Genomic DNA, 23,952 nt, shown 5'->3' on the forward strand with positions numbered 1-23,952 from the left:
GCAACCTGAGAAGGCTTTTGTGCCCGATAAGGTGTTTTGATTCAGTCCAACAGGTGAGTAGAAGCCTGAGAAGAAGTTAATATAGAAGCACTCGACCAAGTTTCATGGCTTATTGTACAACTGGGGTGGGGTGGGGAAACTTGTAGATAATATTTTCTTTCCATGACGCAGTCTAAAAGGAGCACCGTTTCTGCTTCCCAACAGCCCACTGGGGCAATCCCTGATAAAGAAAAGTCTCCTTACACCTGGGAGTCGCTCCTTTTCGTTCCACGTCCCCAAAGGCGTTATTGGAGTGACCACAGACTGCCCAAGAATTCGGGGAGACCCAAAGGGTAGCTTCCCCATAAACCGGAGTCCCCGCAGGAGGCGTCCGGTCCTCGGCGCAGCGTCGCCCAGCGGCGGAGGCAGGGAGTGCACGCCGAGCTTCCCTTCTCCCCGCCGCGCTCCGCGCCCGCCAGCTGCCACCTCCCGGGCCGGCCTGGTGAACTCCGCCGGCGCTGGGCGTCTGCGGCCGCGGCCGAGCGGGTCCCGTTATTGGCTAGCGGGGCGCCGGAGGAGTGGAGCGGCCTCCGTGATTGGCGGGAGCCGCCGCCGGAGGGGGCGGGGCCGCTATATCAGAGGAGTCCTTGTCGCGGCGCCGGCAGTTGGGCTGCTGGAGTGCGGCGCTGCCGCGGAGTTCCGGCTGGAACGGCGGGCGGGCGGCCGGGCGGGCGGGGGTCGGGGAGGGAGAGGCGGCTGCAGGGCGCAAGGAAGGGGTTGCCGGGCGCCAGCCTCCCGAAGAGCGGCTTTTGCGGGGCCCCGAGCGGATTCTGAGTCGTGGCGAGGGGGCAGCGCCGTGCACACCAAAGAAGAGGCGGCAGTGGCAGCAGCGGCGGCCCCAGCCATGCTGTGCTATGTGACGAGGCCGGACGCGGTGTTGATGGAGGTGGAGGTGGAGACCAAAGCCAATGGCGAGGACTGCCTCAACCAGGTAACCGGGGACCAAGCGGGGGGGCTCCGGTGCCAAGTCGGACCTCCGAGGCCCAGGGCCCTCACGGCGGCTCCTCACGCCGGGAGCAGCAGCAGGGGCCTGGGAGAGTGCGCCCCAGGCGCTCAGCCGCCCCCTCTCCGTGGGTTCTGGGCGTGCTGGGTGTGGGGGCGCCGAGGACGCGCGTTCGGGGACCCAAGACTCCAGGCACGCAGACACAGCCGGGGATCTGGGGGGCTGTCTAACTGTTTCCAGCCCAGGACGTCTCCGGAAGGTGGCAGCCGGACACACCTGCCGCAGGTGTGTGTGCGATGCAGCCTGTCGTGTCCTCTGGGGTCCTTCCGGGGCCTGGCGTCGCCCCCTGCGCTTCTGGATGGGGTGGCTCGAGGTGGTCCCGGGCCCCAGGGGTTGCTGGGCCGACCAGCTTGAGCCCTTGCCTTAAGCTGCTTGCACTCAAAAGCACTGTTCACCTGCAGCTCGGGCTTGGCAGGGCAGGGAGGCTTGTTGGTTTTGATGATCTTACTCTCTTGATCATCTTGTAAACTCGCGTTTTCTGGGGAACAACAGTGCCTCGTTGGCAGGGCAGACTGCAAATTGGATCCCAAATGAAACGCTGTGCTCCCCCACCCCCTGGGCCTGAGATGTTTGGAAAACCTCTTGTTGAAGCTTATCCGACACTTGTGGCATAGTTTGCTCAATGTGTTTGCGGTTTTGGCGACCAGACGGTTAAAATTGTCCAGATAATAAACTGCGGAACCCCCAGTGCAGACTGTGGAGGTGGATAGAATGAATGCCAGTGGCTGGGATGAGAGAGGACCTGCCTGTTCGAGCACCCTCCTCCGGCTCTGTTAGACTACTCCCAGGGCTCCTTTTGCAGAAGGTGCCACTGGCCATGCACTAAGCACTAGAGGGAGGAAGGACAAGCTGCCAGACTACAGCTACTGGTTTAGTCAATCCTCAGAAAACCATCAGGCTGCGCCAGTTTGCAGCTTTACAACCCAGATGCTACCACCGGGGAAAGTGCACAGGAGTCCTGGGGCGGCTTTGGCTACAGGTACCATTTGCTGATCCGTGCTGCATTCATCTATGTTCCAGGTGTGCAGGCGACTGGGAATCATTGAAGTTGACTATTTTGGACTGCAGTTTACGGGTAGCAAAGGTGAAAGCTTATGGCTGAATCTGAGAAACCGGATCTCCCAGCAGATGGATGGGTTAGCCCCTTACCGGCTTAAACTACGGGTCAAATTCTTTGTGGAGCCTCATCTCATCTTACAGGAGCAGACGAGGTAACCCAGACCCCCACTGCCGCGGAGGCAATGCTGGAGAGGTCGATAGTGATGCTAACAAATGCCTGGTTCCATTTAGAGAACAAGGTTACACCCTCCTGTGGATGTTCACATGCAAACATGATTCACAATGTACCGGCTTTCTGTGGGGCAGCCCTCTCTTGGAGCTCACCAAACATAGTTGGTTTGGGGGAACATTTTCCAATTCATCTTTCTTTTGGCTTTTCTTCTATTTTCAAAACTTAATGCAAGAGCTGGGTTGCATTGTTCTAAAACACTTGGGATCAGTGTCACAAGACACACACAGGCACAGAACAACCTAGCCCAAACAAAACAAAGCACGAGACTTCCTGATTGCAGGGAAATCTGGTGAAATGAGTAAATGCCTGATAGTAACCTCTGCCTCGGCCGTGTTACTGTAGGTCATTCGCAGACTGTACTGTGGGCAGGAAACGGTTCCTCTTTGGTTACTCAGACTTGGTTAACTTCTTCAGCATAGTGTCATGTTACAGTGTGTAGCAAAGAGCCGCGGGCTGGCTGCGGGCTGAATTTTTACACTTTTCTTGAAAACTTAATAAAAGGACTTTTAAGACTAGTGGACCTGTATGCCGACCCATGCCTATATTACCCCCAGATTGCCAACTTGAGGTGGTTGGCGCCCTCTCTTTACCTTCTGAAAAGCCGCCATCTCTCTTCCCGTGTAGTTTCCTCTTTTCCAACGGTTTTTCTGTCTGCCTTGTTTTGATTGCCATAACTTTTTTCCAAGATGAGCCAAACTAGGAAGCGGACGGGTTAGTATTTGTTTCAGAAGTTTAAGCGCCTTCATAGTCTTGGACGCCCATAATCCGGGGCGTGTCAAAGAAAGGAAAATGACCACTTTTAAAGTTGGCAAAGTTTGGGTCCAAGTGCTAACGTTTTTCATAATCCCGAGCAATTTGCCAGGCACAGGAAAAATGTGAGCGACATTTCTGAGTTTTGAGGAGTGAACCCTTATCTACTAAGCGTTTTACACATGTTGTTTCTGTTTACCCAAATACGAGTCAAGAGATTTTGGGAAGCACTTTCTTTGAATCTGACATCTGTTATGCCTTGCTGTGGAGCTGTGAAGGGTGAGGGAGGTGCTTCATAGCAGTTCTGAAGGAAGCTGGTACATTGAATTCTCAGTGCTTCTGGAAAGGCTTTGCAAAATCTTCCAGTGATTACATACTTAAAGATGCTTTTCGCTGCCTACATTAGTCAGACTAGTTTGTGCTGTACTTAAGTTAATTAAAGCTGATTTGTGAAAGCCTCTACTTTGCATTGCATTGTGATAACTTGCAGTTGAGAAAATCACACACACCACACCAGTGTTGATTCACGGCAACCCCACGTGTGTCAGAGTAGAACTGTACTCCAGAAGGGGTTTTTGGACGGATTTTTTTTTTATCAACAGACTTTTCTTCCAAGATGTGTCAGAAAGGGCCCAAACTTAACCCATTACACCACTTGAGGAGGAAGGGGCTCTCTCTCGCTCTCTCTCTCTTACACACACACACACACACACACACACACACACACACACACACGCACACTGTAACACTGTAGCTGTGTGTTATATATTCTATATATGTAAGGAGTCCCTAGCAGTGTGAACAGTGTGTGTGTGTGTGTGTATGTGTACCCAGATAAAATCTCACAGCCGATTGAGCTTTTCTTTGTGTACCCTTGTCACCATTTTGTAATCCTGGCCTAGTAGCTACACCCATTTTGATGACACGAACCTGTTGTTTTTAAGTTGCCGAATAATGCAGGACCAATACTTCATGTAAATCGTTGTCATGACCATATAGTACCTTTATGCTATTTTATACTTCCAGCACTGGGATCTTCAAAGTGACTACTAGATGATATTTACCTATGCTTTTCTGTGATTGGATTAATTGCCACCATCAAATCCATTTTATTCACCCAAGAAATGGAGACATTTTATGAATTAGAATTGGAATATTTTTCTTATCTTGGTTTTTATTTCATTGAATGAAGTGCCGTTGACTCTGGAGATTCATAGCTAATAGCACTCAGAGAATGTACCTAACCAGTTTGACTCAGTAATTTAATGATAATTTTTGAAATTATACTGAAAAGCCAGTATGGTCTAAACTGTTGGTTTGCTTCTAAAATATTAATGAAGGTTGTTTGTGTGTGGGGTGAGAGTGGCTGAAATACATAATTTTAAAGAAACGCCATACAGGAGGAGGTTTCAAAGAGTTCATGGAAACTCATTATCTTTGCATCACATTTCCCACAAATTTTTGGAAAGACACTTTTGTTTTAGTGACTAAATAAAGTGATTTAATGACTAGCATTGAGAAATTAATTCGGATACCAGAGTGGTCCCGGGTTCAGTTTCCATTGCAATTAACATTGTTTTTATGTGTCTGATTATATAGAAGAAAAGTATTTATCTTCTCTTATGTTATATCGACAAGCCCAGGTGGCGTTGGGAAGATAAAGGTCTAGCTTACATTTGTGATAAACCACAAGCTCAGCAGTTTGAACCCCCTAGCCGCTCCTTGGGAGAAAAATGAGGCTTTCGACTCCCTAAAGAGTTAGTCTTGGAAACACATAGGGGCAGTTTTACCCTGCCTTAGAGGGCTGCTATGAGTTAGAATCAACTCGATGGCAGTGAGTTTTGAGGGGATGCTATGTTAGCAAAAACCCAGCTGGCCAATAAACTTGTTTGCTTATCTGGTATAAAACCTTCCTATAAAATTCAGTGGATGAAAAGGAGACCTGTTGATGTAATGAGTAAACCCAGCTTTGACGATCCAATTCAGAGAAGTGATTTCTCACCATCTCTAAGTCATGAGGGTATTGTTTAGCATGCCGGAAGTGTCTGGGCAGTTTATTAAAGAGTGCTGAAGTAGCCTAGTATAATTGTCCTCTGTGGACAGCAGAGATCGCATGTTCACAGAGAGCCGGCCTGAAGGCAGCTCCCTTAGTCATTCTCGTTAGATTAGGGGGCGCAGAAAATGAGGGATGGGCGCCAGGGAAGAGCAGTGGGGACGAGGCAGGTGTGTGTTCCAGGTCTAGCTCAGCTACCAACTGGCAGCTTTATAGGCTTTGAAGACTCAACCCCGTTCTTCACTTAAATAAAAACCCTAGAATGAGAGCATCTTTTCAATCCCTTCCTCTCCGGATGATGTTCCTTAATGTTTTCCGAAGAACAAGGACCCTGGGTGGTACTGTTTGTGCTCAGGTGTACTAACTTCAGGGCGGTGGTTCCAACCCTTCTAGCAGCATGGGGGAAGAAAGGCCTGGCAATCTGTTTCCGTAGAGATTGTGGCCAAGAAAACCCAATGGCTCTCAGTTCTACTCTAACAGGGGGCTGCCCTGAGTAGGAATCTATTTAATAGCAATGGGGCTGGTTGTTTGGGGGTTTCCTAAGGACATTTCTCCAAAAAAAGGAAGGGAAAAAAACAAACAAAACATGGATCCAGGAATCTGCTTACGTTGGTAGACTGCATTGTTATGTTTCTGCTGCAGTGGGGCCTCAAAAGTATAAGGGGAGCCTTGGGTAGAGTTCAGAGATGAAGACAGCAGGGATTTCCAGAAGGTGTTTGCCAGGACATGGATTAAAAGTAGAAGTGAAATGATGTCCTCTGGACATAGATCTGAAACAATGACTTGGAATCCGTGCCTTTCAAAAGGTCTCCCGTTACTTATTCAAACTGGAGTTTGTCCCTGCTGTCAAACCCAGATAGTGGAGGAGTTACACTAGCCATTGCCAGCTGCCCTGGTCAGGTGCCATAGAGTCGGTTCTGGCCAACCCACAGGGGCCCTACTGACAACAGAAGGAAACACGGCCTAGTCCCGCACCATCTTCACAGTTGTTCTTGGGTTTGAGCCCATTGTTGCAGCCATTGCATCAGTCCATCTCACTGGGGGCCTTCCTCTTTCTCATGCCCCTCCACTTTACCAGGCATGATGTCCTTCTCCAGGGACTGGTCTCTCCTGACAACCTGTCCAAAGTGTGTAAGATGGAGTGCTTCCATCCTTGCATCTAAGGAGCATTCTGGCTGTACTTCTTCCAAGACAGATCAGTTTGTCCTTTTAGCAGTCCATGGTACTTCCAATAATCTTCTCCAGCAGCACAATTCAAATGCATTGAATCGTCTTCGGTCTTCCTTATTCAAGGTCCAACTCTCATATGCATACGGGGCAATTGCAAATACCATGGCTTGGGTCAGGCGCGTCTTAGTCTTCAATGTAAGGTCCTTGTTTTCAATCCTCTAAAGAGGCCAGCAGATTTACCTAATGCACTACCAATAGGCTTCTTCTATTTCTCCCTACATTTTAATAGGACTCGGGGATTTTTGCTGGGAACTTAAGTGAGGTTGTCAGACGTCTGAATTCTCAGCCCTGCTCAGGAAACTAACCTCAAGACCAACCTATAAAAGGGGGCTCCAAGAAGTTTATGGGAAAATGGAATGTATTGTGAAGCCCACTCCATTATCTTTCCTTTATAACATTTAATGAGTTTGCGATGCTTGTTTGCCTATCGTCAGTCACTCCACTAATCTAGATTCCATTCAACATTGTATTCCCAGAGTCTAGTCCACAGACTAGCAAGTACCTGATACACAAATCATTGTGAATTAACGAATTCACAAGTTGGAAATAAAACGGGGTTAACCGATACTGATAATGGAAGTATTGAAAATGGCTTCTGGCCATTGAGAACGGAGGTTATCCAGAAGGAGCTTCACTGTTGATGTTGGGTGGTGGTCAGTTGTTCTCTGTTTACAAACCTCTTTGCCTGGGACTGTCTCTCCTCTCCCTTGCATCTCCTTCCCAGACCGTTGCTTGCCTGTGGTTTGCCCTCTCATCTAACAGGACCGGCCACTTGCCTGGATCTTTTGTAGAGGCGGATGGTTTCCCAGCTGCAGCATTATCACTTAATCAAACTGCAGCCCATTTGTAGGTGGCCATCACCCCTGGTGAAAACTCCGGTTAGTTTAGAGACCAAGTCCACCCTGAGGGAGGTAACCCAACATGGAAGCCCCGCGGGCCTCTGTTTTGCCCATCAAGGAAGCCCACAGAGCAAATGCCTCATGGGGAATAGTGCGAGCAGCTTGTGGGTTCAAGCCACCGGCCTTGCCCTTACTAGCCAGGTGCGTAACCGCCGTGCCATGAGCGCTCCTTATCCAGTGTGAAGGCGCCAGCTCTCTTCTTCCACAGTCAGTTTACTCAGGAAAGGAGTAACCCCATCCCCTCTTTTTGCATCCCCAAGCACACAGTAGGCTCTCAAGGAGCAAAAGTGAGAGAGAAACAAAGGAGAAGCCAACTTGCATCTCAGTTTAAAGAAAGTATCAAGTTTCTAAATTCCAATAGATTGCTATTTATTCGCGTTAAAATATCTAGACAGAGGGCATTTGCAAATCTAGCCAATTCTTTAGTGAAGAGGTCCCGATGCAGACATCTTCGGTCACCTTAAATCCTGATTTTCTTGCAAAGGCGAACCATCAAAGAACATGAAGCAATTGATTTCCGTGTAATCAAAACAAAGTTTTAATTTCCAAAGGCCACTCTGAATGAAATCTGAATACTTAGGAGGCAGCTTACACAGCTGACCTTCCGTTGAGGGCAGCTAGGCACAGAGCTCCAGCACCTGGTGGACGTTTTTCTCTGAGTAGGTTCCTGGGCTCAGAGCTAACGATGCAAGGATGGTTTCAGAGGTAATTTGGTAGGAAAATCCCCAGAACGCATCCCTGTTTCTGGAATAAACCATCTTGAAGGAGAACTCCTAGAATATTGAGAAAGAGATAGAGTGATCCCTTTAGAGAATGGTCTAGATCAGCGGTTCTCAACCTGTGGGTCGCGACCCCTTTCACAGGGGTCACCCGATTCATAACAGTAGCAAAATGACAGTTATGAAGTAGCAACGAAAACAGTTTTATGGTTGGGGGGGTCATCACAACATGAACTGTATGAAAGGGTGGAGGCATTAAGAAGGTTGAGAACCACTGGTCTAGATTGTCGTTCATTGCCAAGGGCAGGTCTCTCTTAGGAGGGAATAACCACACTTTTCAGAAATGCTGATGTTATGCTTTCAAGGAACAGTAGTATTCTGGGGAGACAGTCCTGGCTGTTGAAGCCAGGACTTTGCCCCCTTCTTTGGTATGTTTTAGCTGGACAGAGCCTAAGGAGGGACAAACAACCCCAATTCCCATTTCGTGTTAGTGTTTGGGCAGGGTCTCTTAACCCTGACTAGAGAGGCCCCGACTTGCCAGTTGCTGGGCTGTGACTGGCAAGCTTGCCGTGCAGCAGTTGAGCTGAGGTTTCCTTTGGGTTTGGCGCCTCATTTGAATTCTGATCCTTGACTCAAAGGAATTTTCCCTGGAATTATTTTCTCAACTTCTTCATGAGTGGAATTTTCAAACATACACAAACGTGGAAGCTTTTCCCAGTGAACATGTATGTCCTCACCTAGATTTCACCGTTGTTTAAATCCATCATGCATGTAGCCAAACTTGTGGATCACCTGTCCAGCCATCAGTCTGGCTTTTGAGGCGCTTCAACCTCAGTGTGTCGGTGTGCTTCACTGTAACGTACTTACTTTTCAGTAGAACTCAATATTGGTGTGCAGTTCTGTTCTTGCGTGGTGAAATGACATGGAAGCAAATGCATACATTCTAGTCACACCCCTTGAGTTCTGACAGATTGGTGTGCCTTTTTACCCAGAACCCATATCAAGATGTAGAACATTGCTGTCACCCCCAAAAGTTTCATCTTGCCTTTCTGCAGTCAGCCCCCAAGCCCTCCTTGCCACCCACAACACTATTCTGCTCTGTTTCTCTGCCGTAGATTAGTCATGCCTGTTCTAGATAGATATGGATGGAATCGTGCACTATGTACTCTTTGGCATCTAGTTTCTTTAGTTGAGCATAACTTTGAGACCCATCCGTGTTGTTGCTGGTATCAGTGGGACTTTCCTTAACTGCTCGGTGGTGTTCCATCCTGTGAATATACCAATTTGTGTTTATCCACATTTCTGTTGCTGAGTACTTGTTTTCCAGCTCTGATGATGAAAGCTGCCCTGAACAGTCAGTTACAAGTCCTTGTGGACATGTGTTTTCATCTCCTTTGAGTAAATCATCTAGGAGCGGAGGAGCTGGGGTTTAGGGTAGGTCATGTTTAGTGCTCTGAGACTGCCAGACCTTTCCCCAAAGTGGTTGTACCGCCTAGTGCTCCCAACAAGAGGAGGGGAGAGGCCACTTCACGCCCTTGCCAAACCTTGGGGGTCAGTCTAGGGACTTTAATTTGCATTTCTCTGATGAATAATAATGTCGAACAATTTCATTTTGTGTGCTTTTTGCCCTTTTGTGTATCTTGTAAAGTAGTGAAAGCCACTTTCCCATTTTTATTGAGTTGTTTGGCTTTATTTTTGAGTTGTACAAGCCCCTTTAAACGTCCTGGGTAGTCGACTTTTGTCAGATATAGATGTGGGGGTTGAAAAAGCTCACCAACTTTTGAAGACCCCTCATCTGTATTATGCTCTGTTTGCTAATGTGTTCTTTCCTGTGGCTGCCTGTTCCTTGATGCCTTTTCATGAGAGGACGTTTTGTTAGTTTTGTTTATCCATTTCCCTCTCGCGGTCATTGCTGGTTGTGCCCTAAGAAATGTTTGCCTGCCCTCAAGTCATATTTAGTTTATGAAAAGTTTTTTAAGTTTTTAAAAAATTATTTTATATTTAGGTGTATGATCGTGTTGAACTGGTTGTTTGTTTGTTTGTTGTTTCACTAGAATTTAAGATACAAAACAAAATTCTAAAGCAATTCTAGTTTGATTTGACAGCTCTTCCTTTAACTTGGCACACTCTTGTTTATAATAAACTGGCATAGCTCCGTGATTCATTGGGCCCAGGCTCACTTACGGATGATCACAGTGGGTGTCTTAAGAAGGTGGGGGACAAGCCAGCCATTACTGTGGAATAGCCCTGTCATTGAGGAAGGACGGTAGTCCATTGACTAGTAATTGTGAGTTTTGAAAACATTGCATCCTGACCATTTTTCAAGTGTTTAAGTGAGTTAAATTCCCAGGTCCTCTGGGTGTGTCCACTGAAGACAGAGTGTGGCTCCTCCACGGTCACTGGTGGATTGGAATGTGAGTTGAACTGTTTATCTGTTGGTCGTTATTTCACGTTTGTGTTGCCAAAGGCGCTTCCAGATGATATCACGGGGGAGACCCTCTTGGCAGATTCTGGAGAGCGTCACCAGACCACGTGAGCAAACCCACTGCAACCAGTGGGTGTGCAGCCAGGTTTCCCTCGCTTTGGTTGTCGGATGATTTCTTTATGAGATAGAAGACTGCTTAGATAAGAGTTCTCTTATTATGTCTCTTGAAAGAGAAACTGTCTGGTTGTGTTCCTTAAAGCCATGAAAAATCATTTTAAAAAATTTTTTTAATGGAAGCACTTGGAAAGAAAACTATTAAAAATTGTTATTCCATTTGTAGAATTGTTACATTCACTCTGATTTTATTTTAATCTTCCCTAATGCTACATCAGATGATGAGTTCGTTTGTACCCAAGATGCAAGGTCACAAGTTAACCAAGATATTTCACTGTCAGCTCCAAATGGACCCCGCGTGTTGAAGTCATCCGCTTTCTCAGTAGCAGGGTGATGCTGAAAGGTGAAGCATGACTCCCAAGACGTAGCCAGATGACTGTTAGAAAATGCAGTTTCAGCTGAAGACGTCTCTCTTTTTACCCTCAGCCGGTCTTCGTGTTTGTCAATTTAGCAGGAAGCTGGAATTGAGTAAGCTATGCCAACCAGTTTTTAGTTAAGAAAGAGCCCTTGACAGGCACAGCTTCTTTGACTACAACTGTTTGTTTTGATATGACTATTAACCTTTCACCTACTTTACCAAAAAAAAAGAAGAAGAAGAAGAAGAGGGATGGGGTAGGAGGGACCCACGAGCCAGATAGTTACAGCCGAGATGGTCACCGGGAGAAAGATTAGGAGAAAGAATTTTACTGCAAGTCATCCCTAAAGGGAGAGCCCTCCTCAGTACCCTTTCTGGAAATTTGTGGGTGAGCACTGCCATCCTTCCTGCGACAAGGACACACTAAACAGACTCTACTCTTAGCTGGTGGCAGCGGGTGACCTGTGACACCACTGCTCCTGGGAAGCACAAAGGCCATCACTCCAAAGCTGTGTTTGCGGCTACACTTGTCTTGATAGGCAGTTTCCCTTCACTTCAAACGGCTACATTGTCGTTTTGTTGCCATCAAATCGATTCCAACGCATGGTGACCCCATGCCTTCCAGAGTAGCACGGCTGGCTCCGTAGGGTTTCCCTTTTGGGAGGGGTCCCCAGGCCTGCCATCTAAGGGGCCAGTAGGTGAGTTCAAACCACCGAGGACATTTCAGCCAGTAGTGGAGCACTTAACCATCCGTGTCACTCAGCCGCCGCCAAGGGCTGCCATCAGTATCTTCTAAAAAGAAACTGTCACACAGACTCGCCCTATCACCTTAGCTCGGCTTGGGCTGCAGCTGCACACCTCAGGGCGGACCTTTACTGACTTGAAATGGAACCGCTTGGAGGGCCCTCTCAGGAGGTTTATGTAAACAGCAAGGAGGAGGGGCTCCCTTGCTTGTGGAGAGTGGTTTGCAAGTCCAACCTGGAGTGTGGAGTGGTGTAGAAAAGGCCAGTTGTCCCCCCTCCCTGTTGAACATTCTTTCTCTGCGAGGAGCAGCATTCCCTGCAGGCGGCTGCTGGCCACCTGTTAAAGCTCCTGTTCCTGCCTCTTGTTGCTGACTTGGGCAGCTGTCTCTCCAGACCCTAGAGGTGTGGCTAGTTTGGAAGGAAAACGTGCATCCTTTAAAGCTCTTGGTTTGTGGGCTGTGTTGTTGTTTGGTTGTTAGACGCGCCGGTTGAGTTGACTCTGACTCTGAGCGACCTCACAGGTGAGAACTGCCCCCATAGGTTTGTCTAGGCTGCAGCCTTCACACGGAGGAGCAGCCCTGCTAGTGCAGCGGGTAAGTGCACCCCGACCGTCGGCACTTGAGACCCACCAGCTGCTCCTCCGGGAAGAGGCCTGGCAGTCTGCTCCAGTAAAGAGGATAAACCTTGGAAAGGAGCTGGGGGGACGGGGGCGGGCGGGAGCTTCTAGTCTGTTCTATCAGGTCTTTATGAGTGGAAACCAACTTAACTGCACACAACAATGGTCACCCATGCAGATCCCTCGGCCTTCCTCCTGCACAGGCTCTCCCTCTCTGGCATGCTGACTCATGGCGACCCTGTAGGATAGGACAGGGTAGAACTGCCCTGTGGGTTTCTGAGACTGCAATTCTTTACCAGAGTAAAAAGCCTAGTCGGACTCCTACAGAGCAGCTGGTGGTTTTGAACTGCCGACCTTGTGTATCACAATGCCAACCAGTGACGATTACGCTAACAGGGCTCTCCATCATGGCCACAGAGACTTTGTGGCAATAACGTTAGCAATCTTTCCGCCCAGAAATTCTTTCTGGGTACACAGGAGGGCTTTAAACAGTTCGGAAGGACAGAATTAAGAGATCATGGAATGTTTCCATGGACTTTGGGAAGCCCCCAGTTTTCTGGTGGACAGGCCCTCCATTGAAAATCGAGGGCAGCGGTATATTAATCAGGTTGGAGTTTACCAACTGGTGATCCCATAGCTCTTTATCCTCAGGTTTATAGCCCTACGGCTTTGTGAGAAGGCTAGACCCCGGTCCTTAGAGCGATTTTAAACACACGTGACTTTCATGATGATTTCTCGGCCCCGTGGGGGCCCCTTCTCAGTTTAGCAGTATGTCAGGAAGACTTAAGGACTAGCAGATGTTTGGGTTAATAAAAACCATGTTTATCTCCTTCCAATGTCTCTGCCCTTTCTGCATAGGCATTTTGGATGGAAAAGAGAAAAAAACACGTCAGGATTTGGCAGCATTTGAAATTTTTGAGTATTCCTTTAGCATTCATTACACGGAGGCAGGGAGCACTGAATTTAAACAAGCTTGGCTTAGCTGAAGGAAGATCGGTGGATCTTGCCCACCTGACGTTTGGAGGCCCTCTCGGTAGCCCCCTCCTTGTGTTTGTAGTTGGCTCTCTCCCACCTCCCTCTTTCTACCCTTCTCAGCCCACCCACCCCCGTCCCAGCTGGAAGGCTGGGTGTAAATGCAGTGTGGGCGTGGGGGCCAGGCTGGGGGCTAGAATAAGGTTGTCATACATGAAGTGGGAGACCGAGCCCACGGGAATGTCTTGGGGTTTCAGAGAGGGTTACCAGGAATCCACGGTGTGCTGTGACGCCTAGGCATCTTCCTCTCACTGTCTGGGGGCGGTCAGGTCTTTGACAACAGAAGTTGGGGGCAAAGATCTCCAGCTCTGCCCTGGAGTCTCTAAGCAGCGTACCTTTCAGTAAATGCAGAGGGCAGCGCTGCATGTAATTAGAACACCGGCCCGGGCTGAATAAAACCTACATGAGCGCCTACTCAAGTCAGTAGTCGTGTGCAGCTTGCATGCCTGTGTGGGGCTCCCTGCTCTGTGGCCACTGCCAGACGGCCCCTGCGGTCAGCGTCGGGACAGCTGTCACCCAAGGTAGGGATAGAGGGTGTCCTACTGCCTCAGTTGCCATTGAGTCACCAGGGCTCCTGGCGTCCTGGGTGTGTCAGGGTAGAAGGGTGCTCCTTACGCCGGCGGAACCAGTCTTTCTCCCAAGGAGCCCCAGGCTGGACTCAGACCTCAAGCTTTTTGGCCAGCAGCCAAGTGTAGCCCCTGGGGATTTCTGTCAGTCCCCATCATCTAGGGGGGTATCTCTCGTATGTGATGTGGAGGGAAGGGTTAGCGCGGCCAATGGACAGGGCACAGAGGGGGGCAGCAAGACCGGGGGCCACAGGCAGGCTGGGCTTTTCCCAAGAAGAGGGTTTTGGACTGGGGCATAGCAATGGGCTCAGAGAAAAGTGCAATTGTGTGGACAGGGCAGAACTGGGGAGGGTTTCCTTCTGTGGCACAGGGGAGGGTCACGGTGAGTCGGAAGTGACTCGGCTCTAGCAAACAGCACAGTGGGTGAAGGAAACGGCAGGGGACGGAGCTGGACAACTGGTGCCTGTGCCTCGAGAGCCGTGAGCTGTATCACGCTAACCAGGGAGGGGTCCCTTGGAGGTTTTCTGAGCAGAGATATGACAAGTGGATGCTGGGAGCAAGCAGCTTGAAAGGTGGGTTTTCGTAGCCATTCTGGAGAAAGAGCAATCCAATCTGCTCAGAAGCTCCTGTCGGTTCTCTGAAAGCTGAGAGCTCTAAGCAGGACAGAGGAGGTGAAAGTGGGGAGAGGGCGACTCGTTCAATGGCAGGTTCAGAGACAAGAAGTAGGTGGAAACAGGATGAACAGACAGCAGTGAGTCCATGAGGGAAAACCGGAAATGAAGCTGTTCTTCCCACCGGGAGAGAGGGTGGGCATGGGAAGGAAGAGGCTCTGTTCGATTTGGAACTAAGCACCGAGGAGCCTCCAAGTGGAGGCCTGCAGGCTCCGGGTACTTGAATACCATTCTTAGCAGAGAAATTGGGGCTGGTTGTGAAAATGCAGGGGCCATTCCTTAATATTATTTCAGATCCATAGGAAGGTAATTTTTTTTTCTGATTGACGAGATAATTTCTTTTTATAAACAGATCATGCTGACACCCACCCTACCCCACCCCCACCCCCACCCCCCGCCTAAAACCCACTGTCATGAAAATTATTTTGATTCTTGGCAACCCTACATCAGGTTTCTGAGGTTGTAAATCTTTCCGGAAGTAGACAGCCTCATCTTTCTCCCACAGAGCAGCTGGTAGCTTTGAACCATTGACCTGTCCGTTAGCAGCCTAACGCTTACCTGGCAGCACTACCAGGAAGAACTTGTGTATAACTATTTTATACTCTGTAACTGAATATTACTGAACTTGTCTCAATTAGGTTTGTGTTGTTTGGATCGAGAGGCCAGGAGAATAAATTACAATCCACCTAACGTGTGTAGATAAAATAGGAAAAGATAGTTTACAATCCAGAGACTCCCTCTGCCTTAATACCTGCATGTAAGACAGTTTCTCTAATGAGACTGCATTTTCAGGGTGGCTTTTTAAATTGCCCTGTTTCCTCTGCTTAAAAGTGATTGTGAAAGTGGCTGGGGAGGCTGAGTTTGAGCTCTGAAGTCAGCCCCCCACCACCACCCTACCCTACCCCCACCCCCACCCCACCCCGCCCTCACCGGGACCCGGCACTGTGTTGCAGGCACATCTTCTTCTTGCACATAAAGGAGTCCCTCCTGGCCGGCCACCTCCAGTGTTCCCCAGAGCAGGCCGTGGAACTCAACGCCCTCCTGGCCCAGACCAAATTTGGAGACTACAACCAGAACACGGCCAAGTACAACTATGAGGAGCTGTGTGCCAAGGAACTCTCCAGCGCTGCCCTCAGCAGGTGAGGAGGCTGCGCCTCGGGTGAGCAGGCAGAGTCTTGGATCGCTCACGTTTAGAAGAACATGCAGAGGGAAAGGAGCTTGGGGTAATACACAGGCCATTTGTGAGGTCCAGCCTTTCCCCCAATTATTTTCAAAAGCTTCTTTGGTCTTTCCCTCCCAGAAACCTAGAAACTCGAGACATAATCCCCCCAAAGAAATGTCCTTGTATGAAGCACTATCTGTAACTAGAATGGAGAAGAAATCCCTGACCTTTTAAGAATGCAAATCTCCTGCAGTAAAATTGTCCGTGTATATTTGGTGTGCTTGCTTCATACCAATAAGAATTAAGCCAAGAAGGCCAACAGTGGTGTATGCATCCATTATTCCTGTGCAACAGATTATCCAAAGCCGAGTGGCTTCAAACTGGGCATTCTTGCTCAGCCCTGTGGGTCAGGAGTCTGGGTAGAGTTGAACCAGATCAGCCAGCTCAAGGTCTCTTGGGACACTGTCACCACACTGTTGGTAGATGCCACTCAGCTGAAGGGCTCAACTAGGGAGGGACTACTTCAGGCTCACTCATACGGCCTTGTTCCCTCACCATGGGGGCTCCCTCCCCAGGACAAGGTGTCCTAGCCCCAGGACACAACATTTTGATAACCTAATCCCAGAAGTGGTAGCCCATCACTTCTGCCAGTCAATAAGTCCAGCCTACTCAGCTACTGTCTTGTTATCCAGCATTTCGCATATGCAAAGTAACGTTTCCACACTCCAGTACTTTGTGCATCTGGCAGAGAGAAATGCCATAGGAGCCGAGAGTTACACTGGCTGTGGTGGTGAAGGCCCTGTGTGAGCCTGGCTGGGTGGTCCTTCTCAGGAATGTGGCAGTTACATCGTGATGTGATTTGGCAACGATGTTAAGATGTAGTTATCTGTCATTTTGTTGCAAAATGCCAGTTTTTGCTCAGTGGCCTGGTTTTTGGAACCTATGCCAGGGAGGATTGGGTGTACCCTAGAGCATGAACATCAGGAGGCAGGACCGTATTAGAGGCTGGCCACCACAATCAATCACAAATGAATGCTAGTCATTTTTCTGTTGCAGACTGTCAAATGCATCCCTTCTGGTGCTACATTAAAATGAAGTGTGTAACGTGCATATAGAATAACTCATGAATTCCCACATATGAATTTGCCTAGGGTGTTTTTTCTACCATTCCTCCAATTCATAATTCCTCCCATTCCCATCTAGCACTCTTCTAATTTTTCTACTAAATATTAAAAGCTGAGGTCTCCAACTGTGTCTCAGAAGTATGTTAAAGTAAGTGTGCTAAATAAATGAAATGTCAAAAGTACACATGGTTAACTGCCGACAACCGGGCCGTGATGTGGAAGTTGATCTTCGTGTGATAATGGAAGATGCCCATATCAGAGCCTAAGAGGGTCAATGTCTACATCGTTATGTAACTGTGGAATGACGTCATCTATAACTGCCAAACCACAGAGGATCATGGCCCCACCCAGTTGACATGTGACCATGTCCCTTCACAGCCAGCGCTCGCCTCGTGCTTTGGCGTTCGTTTTTGCCGGACATAATGCTGTCATGGTGCAAAATGGATAGCAGGTTTTTTTTCACCCTCGGCATAATTGTAGAGGAATGAAAGAGTGGGTTATGCACATTTAAGTTTTTGTGATTCATGAGTGACAGGGAGGGTATAATTTCCTAAACCCATAAAGACTTCTCAGACTCACAAGCTGGTCTCCCTGTGTAACTCCCTGCCTTTTTTGGCATCCTGCAGCATCATCGCGAAGCATAAGGAGTTGGAGGGGACCAGCCAGGCATCTGCGGAATACCAGGTCTTACAGATTGTGTCGGCCATGGAGAACTACGGCATAGAGTGGCACTCTGTGAGGGACAGCGAGGGGCAGAGACTCCTCATCGGCGTCGGACCCGAGGGGATCTCCGTCTGCAAAGACGACTTCAGCCCCATTGATAGGTAACTCAAGCGCCCCCGGGTGCCTTCTTTTTCAGTTAGGCCTCGCATGCGTACAAAGGGAGAGTTCCATTTACCCTTTCATTCCATTTTTCCGTGAGCTCAATTACTAGCGCTGATCGTGACAGAGAAAATGGGAAGGGACGGACAGGACTGTCATCCCTGAGGAAGAGCAGGGCTCACTTTTGTATGGACATCAATATTTTCAGGCCTGGAGAAGCCACTTCACTATTTTTAAAATGTTAGCTCCGAGTGGACAGATAGGACAGTTACTATTTCACCAGTAAGCCATTCACCCTCATGAAAGCCTCATTTTTACACCCCCACATGGGCACAAGCAAATCTGGCTCCAGAGCCTCTCACAGGGGATGATGTGCGTTTGGCGGCAAACTGCAGAGGTGGCACTTTGAAGCCACTGGGCTTCCACTCATGGAGAGTTACCCTCTTAGACACCCACAGGGCAGTCCTACTCTGCCTCAGATGGTGGCTATGAGCCGGAACCGAGTCAGCTGCAGTGGGTGGGTTTTCAGTACGTACTTACGGGCTAAGGAGTCCCTGGGTAGTGCAGACTGTAGAGTGCTGAACTGAAAGGTGGAGGCACCTTGGAGAAAAGGCCGAGGAAACCACTTGCCCCAAATCAGCCACTGGAAACCCAGTGGCGCAAGGAGGGTCGTCATGAGCCCAGGCAGACTCGGCAACACCTGGTCCTGATTGTCACCTTGGTAGTACCAGCTACAGGGTCTGATTTCGCTCTTGGGTCATGAGCAAATGAGAAACCTCAAGTGGCACCCCAGCTCCTGACACACCCCTCCTCCAGAGTCGCTCATCCCTTGCTCCCTGTCTGCCAGGATCGCTTACCCTGTGGTGCAGATGGCCACCCAGTCGGGAAAGAACGTGTACTTGACAGTCACCAAGGAGTCGGGGAACAGCATCGTGCTCCTGTTTAAGATGATCAGCACCAGGGCAGCCAGCGGGCTCTACCGAGCTGTCACCGAAACGCACGCCTTCTATAGGTATGGGCACACCTGGTGGCAGCCGTCCTGCAGTATTGTAGATGCTTCATACCCTGTCCTGACATCTCCTGTGCCCCGCTGTCCGTGTGTGTAAGAACGCAGGCTGCTTCGGGCTTTGGGATCAGCGGTGGAGTCCTTATCAGCACAGCCCTGCTTCCCCAGAAGGTGCCTGTGTCTGAGCCACACAGATGGCCCGGCCCCTCCCACCTCCTCCCTGGCTTCCTCACACTGCCTCCCTGCCCGAGATCGCCTGGGCTTGGGCCTGCGCCTGTCCTTTCCCTGTGGGTGGCTTTGAGGCCTGCACCCTCAAGGCCTCATTGTGCAGTCAGCTTTTCTAATAAGAATATTGATACCCTCATTCATTACAGACAGTGCTCCACACCTCCACCCCACCCCCGCCTCAAGTAGGCTTCTGATTGGGCTCAAATATTTGGAAAACAAAAGCTAAGAAGTTTAATGGGTAGGCGATCTCCAGCACTTTTGATTTTAAAGTGCCCACGGACTGTGGAAGCGAATGGAAAACTTGTGGAAACATTTAAGATAAAAAGACTAGACTTCAAAGGGCAGTTCCCTTTGGGCTACTGATTGTAGCCCTGGAGGGGGGAGCTACCCTTGCACTGTGGCCTCTGGAAGGGCGGGGGAGGGTGGATTTTGGAAGCACTTGAGAACCATGGGGGTGGAAGCATTGCACTGTTTTAACATATGAAACTGGAAGGGCTGGCTGCCTTTCAAGCACACAGACAAGCATATCAAATGTCTGCTGCCAGGGCCATCCTTCTGAAGGCCGTGTTTTGAGGCCTGAGCTTCCCTGCACTGAGGCCATGCCCACTCTGGCCCCACAGGTGCGACACGGTGACCAGTGCCGTCATGATGCAGTACAGCCGGGACCTAAAGGGCCACTTGGCCTCGCTGTTTCTGAACGAAAATATCAACCTTGGTAAGAAGTACGTCTTTGACATCCGAAGAACATCCAAGGAGGTCTATGACCATGCCCGGAGGGCCCTTTACAATGCTGGTGTGGTGGACCTGGTCTCCAGGAGCGACCGCAGCCCCCCGAGCTCCCCGCTGAAGTCTGCCGACAGCAGCACAAACTGCAGCAGCTGCGAGGGCCTCAGCTGCCAGCAGACCCGGGCGCTGCAGGAGAAGCTGCGCAAGCTGAAGGAGGCACTGCTGTGCATGGCGTGCTGCGAGGAGGAGATCAACTCCACCTTCTGCCCCTGCGGCCACACTGTGTGCTGTGAGAGCTGCGCCATCCAGCTGCAGGTGAGTGAGCACACGGCTTTGCTAGCACCCGTGTGTGCACCAAGTTCTTCTTCCCCTGTGTGTTAGTCCGAGTGGACTAAAGAAACAAATCCAGAGACACTCACATGTGTGTAAGAGAGAACTTTATATGATTGAGCAATTGAACATTAAGAGAATGTTCCAGCCCAGTCCAGATCAAGTTCATAAGTCTGATATGAACCCGTTTGCCTAATACCAGTGTATACATTCCTCTTCAGACTCACGCAACACATGCAGTGACACTGGATGCAGGAAGATCACCGGCCAGTGGGTAGAAAGTCATGTGGATCCAGTGGCGGTGTGAGCATCTCAGTGCTGGCAGGGGTCTCCACGTGGCTCTTCCAGTTCCAGGGCTCTGCGGTAGCTCCGTGTGTCTTGTCAACAGGAAGACCAAGCCAAGAGTCTGTTTGTATCTGGGTCCCAGTGAGCTATTGATCTCTGTGGCGCCTCCAAATGAGCTCATCAAGCTGCCACCTGATTGACAGGCTAGACACCACCCCTCCGAAAGTTGACACCAGATTAGGGAACTACCACAACCTGGGAGGGTTCTTTATTAGCCCATGGCTTTAAAAGGCCGTGTCCTGGGAAGCATTCAGATCAGCAAACTAGTTTCAACAGCAGAGCTACTCTGAGGCAGGCCTGTTACAAGATCTGGAAAACCTCACTAGACAGATAAGGAAAGACGGAGCCAAGGTCCAGGATCTAGGCCTCGGGTACTTGCGCCCCAGGCCCTGACACTTTTGAAGATGAGTGTCATTATTGACTAACAATATCAGAGAATGAGTCCTTAGATTGGCCCGCATAAAGCGTTACAGTCTTGGAAACCCACAGGGCAGTTCCACCCTGTCCTAACAGGGTCGCTGTGAGCCGTAATCTACTCAATGGCAGAGAGGTTGCGTGTCAGCTACCCATGGGTAGGTTGTTGGTGATCATTGGTAACTGTAATTTGTTTTCCGACTGCAAAGGCCTCTGGGAGCCTGTTGTAAGTATTGCCAGTCAAACTAACTTTACTGTTCAATCTATGTAGCAAAAGTTAAACAAAAGCAATCCATCCATCGTAGTTTTTCCTTTCTGTGGCCTACATCTCCCCCAGCTCTGCCTTCATTTCTCAGAAATGAGCACTGGGTGCCATTAGGGTTTGATTCAAACCTGCCCGCAGTAGCATTTAGTTCTTTAGAAATGGCTACGTCCAGAACTAACATTCAGGCTGGACGGTGGGCCGGCAGGATGTCTGTGTGGCTCTACAGGAGAGGCTGTTTCCCTCAGATGAGGGATTTCCTCAGGAGCCCTCGGGGTTTGCCCTTCTCTGCCCACGTGTCCCTGCCCTTGTGGGAAGGCTCCCCAGAGAGCTAACAAGGGGCACGTGGCTGCCGAGAAGCCAACCAGGAGTGTTATCACCTGTGACTAGGAACAGAGCCACATAGCACTGGCCAGCGCGGGTTCGTCCCCTTGGCCCAGGATTCTCGGCTGAGCCAAGAACACCCAGTCTCTGAAGGGTTTCTTATGCTGCTGCCCAATTATCAGCTTACTTGAGCAAAGACAAGGGGTCTCCAGTAAAGGCCTCACCACTCCACCTTGCTTAGAGTTTGGCAAAAAAAACTCATTTTCTTTAACGTGTGCTTTGTCCTCTTTGAAATATTTATTCTCAGTCCCTTGTAAGGTATCTGCATCTCCATATTGGTTAGCAAACAAAGGTCTCTGCCTAAGCAGGTCAGAACGAATTTGGAAAGCCTACTGTAATGTGGAAGGAGCCGTGGTGGCACTGTGGGTTAGGCATCTGGTTGCTAACTGCAAGGTGGGTGGTTCAAACCCACCAAGGCACTCTGAGAGGGCAAGACGAGACTGTCTGCCCTCATAAAGACTTACAGCCTCTGCAAGCCCAGGGAACAGTTCTCTGTCCTTTTGGGTCACAAGGCATCGGAACGGACTCAGTGGCAGTGGGTGGAATGTAGTGTGGACCCAGGGTGAAGAGGAAGACCCAGGTCCAGAAGGGTTTTCTAACGGGCGTTGTGGCTTCTCTTTTTCAGTCCTGTCCGGTGTGCAGATCGCACGTGGAACACGTTCAGCACGTCTACCTGCCAACCCACACCAGCCTCCTCAATCTGGCTGTCATCTAATCCAGCGGGTGTTTCTCTGACATCCCTGGTGCCACGAACTGTATTATGAACTGTACAAATAAGAGATGGTGGAGAGAAGTATGCCGACACCCATTTGCCATGTGAAGTTTGTTTTAAAAAGGAAGGCAAGAAGAACACAGCGCCCCTCGCTGCAGAAACACCCCTCCCACCCCGTGTGGAAGCAAGCACGCTGGTGGGGGGGGGTGGCTGGGGGTGTAGGCCCCCGGCACCTGCCCAGGACTTCCTTTTGCTTTCCATGCTGGAGGAAAGGAGTAGGCAAAGTCCTCTTCGATGTCAGTTAAGTGGCACAGTCGCCAGCAAGTGAGACCATTCAGGGGGTTGTGTCGTGAACGCTGCGTGGTGTATCCCGCGGTCAGTTCCCTCACGCGCAGGGAATATGTGTAAGAATGGGTTTTAAGAGTTTACCGGGTTCCTCTTCTGTGGTCATGGAGCTCCGAACATTTTTTAATAGGAACCGTTTTCTCAAAGACCTCGCCGTCCTCTGAATGCCATTTCTGTTTTCTTGACTTGTCTGAGAAGGACGGGAAGGTGCACGGATTCTGAAAACGGGCCCAGTGACCTTCGAGAAAGTTGGCGAGCAAGAGTGGTCAGAATGAAACCAGACTGGCCAGCCCCAGACGGGGAACTCAGGTGGATGGCTTGTGCTTCGCCTTTCCTCTCCCAGCCGCCCCCGGCCAACCTCTCCTTCGGTTCTGAAGTGCTGCCCACCGGGGTTGCGGTGGGGCAGCCAAGCACTCCCTGGATAGCTTACTGTGCAAGTTGGAAGTGGGCAGGGGAGCCCCCACCACCACCACCCCCCACCCCCCCCCACCCCGAGCAGAACCTGCGGTGGGAGCAGTGCAGCTCTCCCCAGCCCTGCTCCAGCCTCACCTGGGCGTGTCTCCCGCTTGAACTCTCCAGCCACTACAGCCTTATCGTCAGTATCTTAGACGGTGGATACTTGGGGGAGAGGGGGTGAATTAAGTATTAACTTTTGGTTGTCCCTCTATGTGTTTGTCTGGGGATGGGGTCCGCTTCGTTTTCTTTCTGTCTCCTGCGGCGTGTTTTCCACTCCCACCTGGGCATTTTGGATTCTGGTCAGCTAGTGGGTTTTCAAGGACGTAGGGAAACCTAGGTGACCTTGATCGGGTGCAATACTAGCTACATTACAGCTAGGAACCTACACTGTCACTTTACTGAGATTTCTGAGTAGACTTTTCATATGGCCTTAATGTAGCAGTAATGTGTTTATGCATTTGTTTCTTTGCACAGACATTTTTGTCAGATATTAAAACTCTACTTTTTTATGGCACATATTAGCATATAAGCCTTTATTCCGAGAAGTATTTATTTTTTCACTTGTAAAAAATAATAATAATAATGTTTCCACATAAAAAGCTCTGTTATATCCTAGAGAACTGCTGTCTTTTACATTCAGGATAATAAACCTTACAGCCAGCATGGTGTCGGTGTTATCATTGAAGCCAAGTAAAGCTCACGGAGAGACGAGCGTTGACGTACATCACGGCCGGTCGCTGAACCGGCCCAGCACACCGAGTTTGGAAGTGTTGCGGGCAATTTGGCTGCAATTGAACAGAGCGTTTCCCCCATATTACCACTCATCTTGTGTGTGTGTGTGGGTGTGAAGTGGGATAATGCGCATGAACAGAGGAAGAGTCAAGGCCGGGAAATGCACTGGAAGTGACAGCGAAGGAAGGGGATGATGAGATTGGGCCTTGAAAACGTGAAAACTCAGCCAGTATATGTCCTGGTCAGGGCAGGCGGGGGCCAGTCCATTCCAGCAGATGGCTAGCCTGTTGGTGCTGGGACCTCACTCTGCCAAGCATGCCAATGTTTGCTAATTTATG

General features: G+C 49.7%; 1 protein-coding gene across 1 annotated transcript; it reads left to right on the forward strand.

The window, feature by feature from the left end:
* The first annotated feature begins 777 nt into the window (after window positions 1–777).
* LOC101651321 (myosin regulatory light chain interacting protein) lies at window positions 778–22,903 on the forward strand. Its single transcript, XM_004715283.2, has 7 exons — window positions 778–970; window positions 2,063–2,253; window positions 15,520–15,705; window positions 17,479–17,676; window positions 18,522–18,686; window positions 19,529–19,949; window positions 21,995–22,903. Exons 1-7 carry the CDS (start codon window positions 884–886, stop codon window positions 22,082–22,084), a joined length of 1,338 nt encoding a protein of 445 aa, XP_004715340.1. The 5' UTR covers window positions 778–883; the 3' UTR covers window positions 22,085–22,903.
* Window positions 22,904–23,952: the final 1,049 nt, after the last annotated feature.

The sequence above is a fragment of the Echinops telfairi genome, unplaced genomic scaffold (genome assembly GCF_000313985.2).
Source record: "Echinops telfairi isolate 266 unplaced genomic scaffold, ASM31398v2 ScPeMD7_7439;HRSCAF=8477, whole genome shotgun sequence".
NCBI lineage: Eukaryota > Metazoa > Chordata > Mammalia > Afrosoricida > Tenrecidae > Echinops > Echinops telfairi.

What these genes read in the sequence shown, in the direction of transcription:
- LOC101651321 (XM_004715283.2), top strand. Translation starts at nt 884, where the DNA reads ATGCTGTGCTATGTGACGAGGCCGGACGCGGTGTTGATGGAGGTGGAG. An exon ending in ATCTTACAGGAGCAGACGAG is followed by an intron (nt 2,254 to 15,519) that starts GTAACCCAGACC and finishes ACTGTGTTGCAG; the next exon opens with GCACATCTTCTTCTTGCACA. An exon ending in GAAACGCACGCCTTCTATAG is followed by an intron (nt 18,687 to 19,528) that starts GTATGGGCACAC and finishes CTGGCCCCACAG; the next exon opens with GTGCGACACGGTGACCAGTG.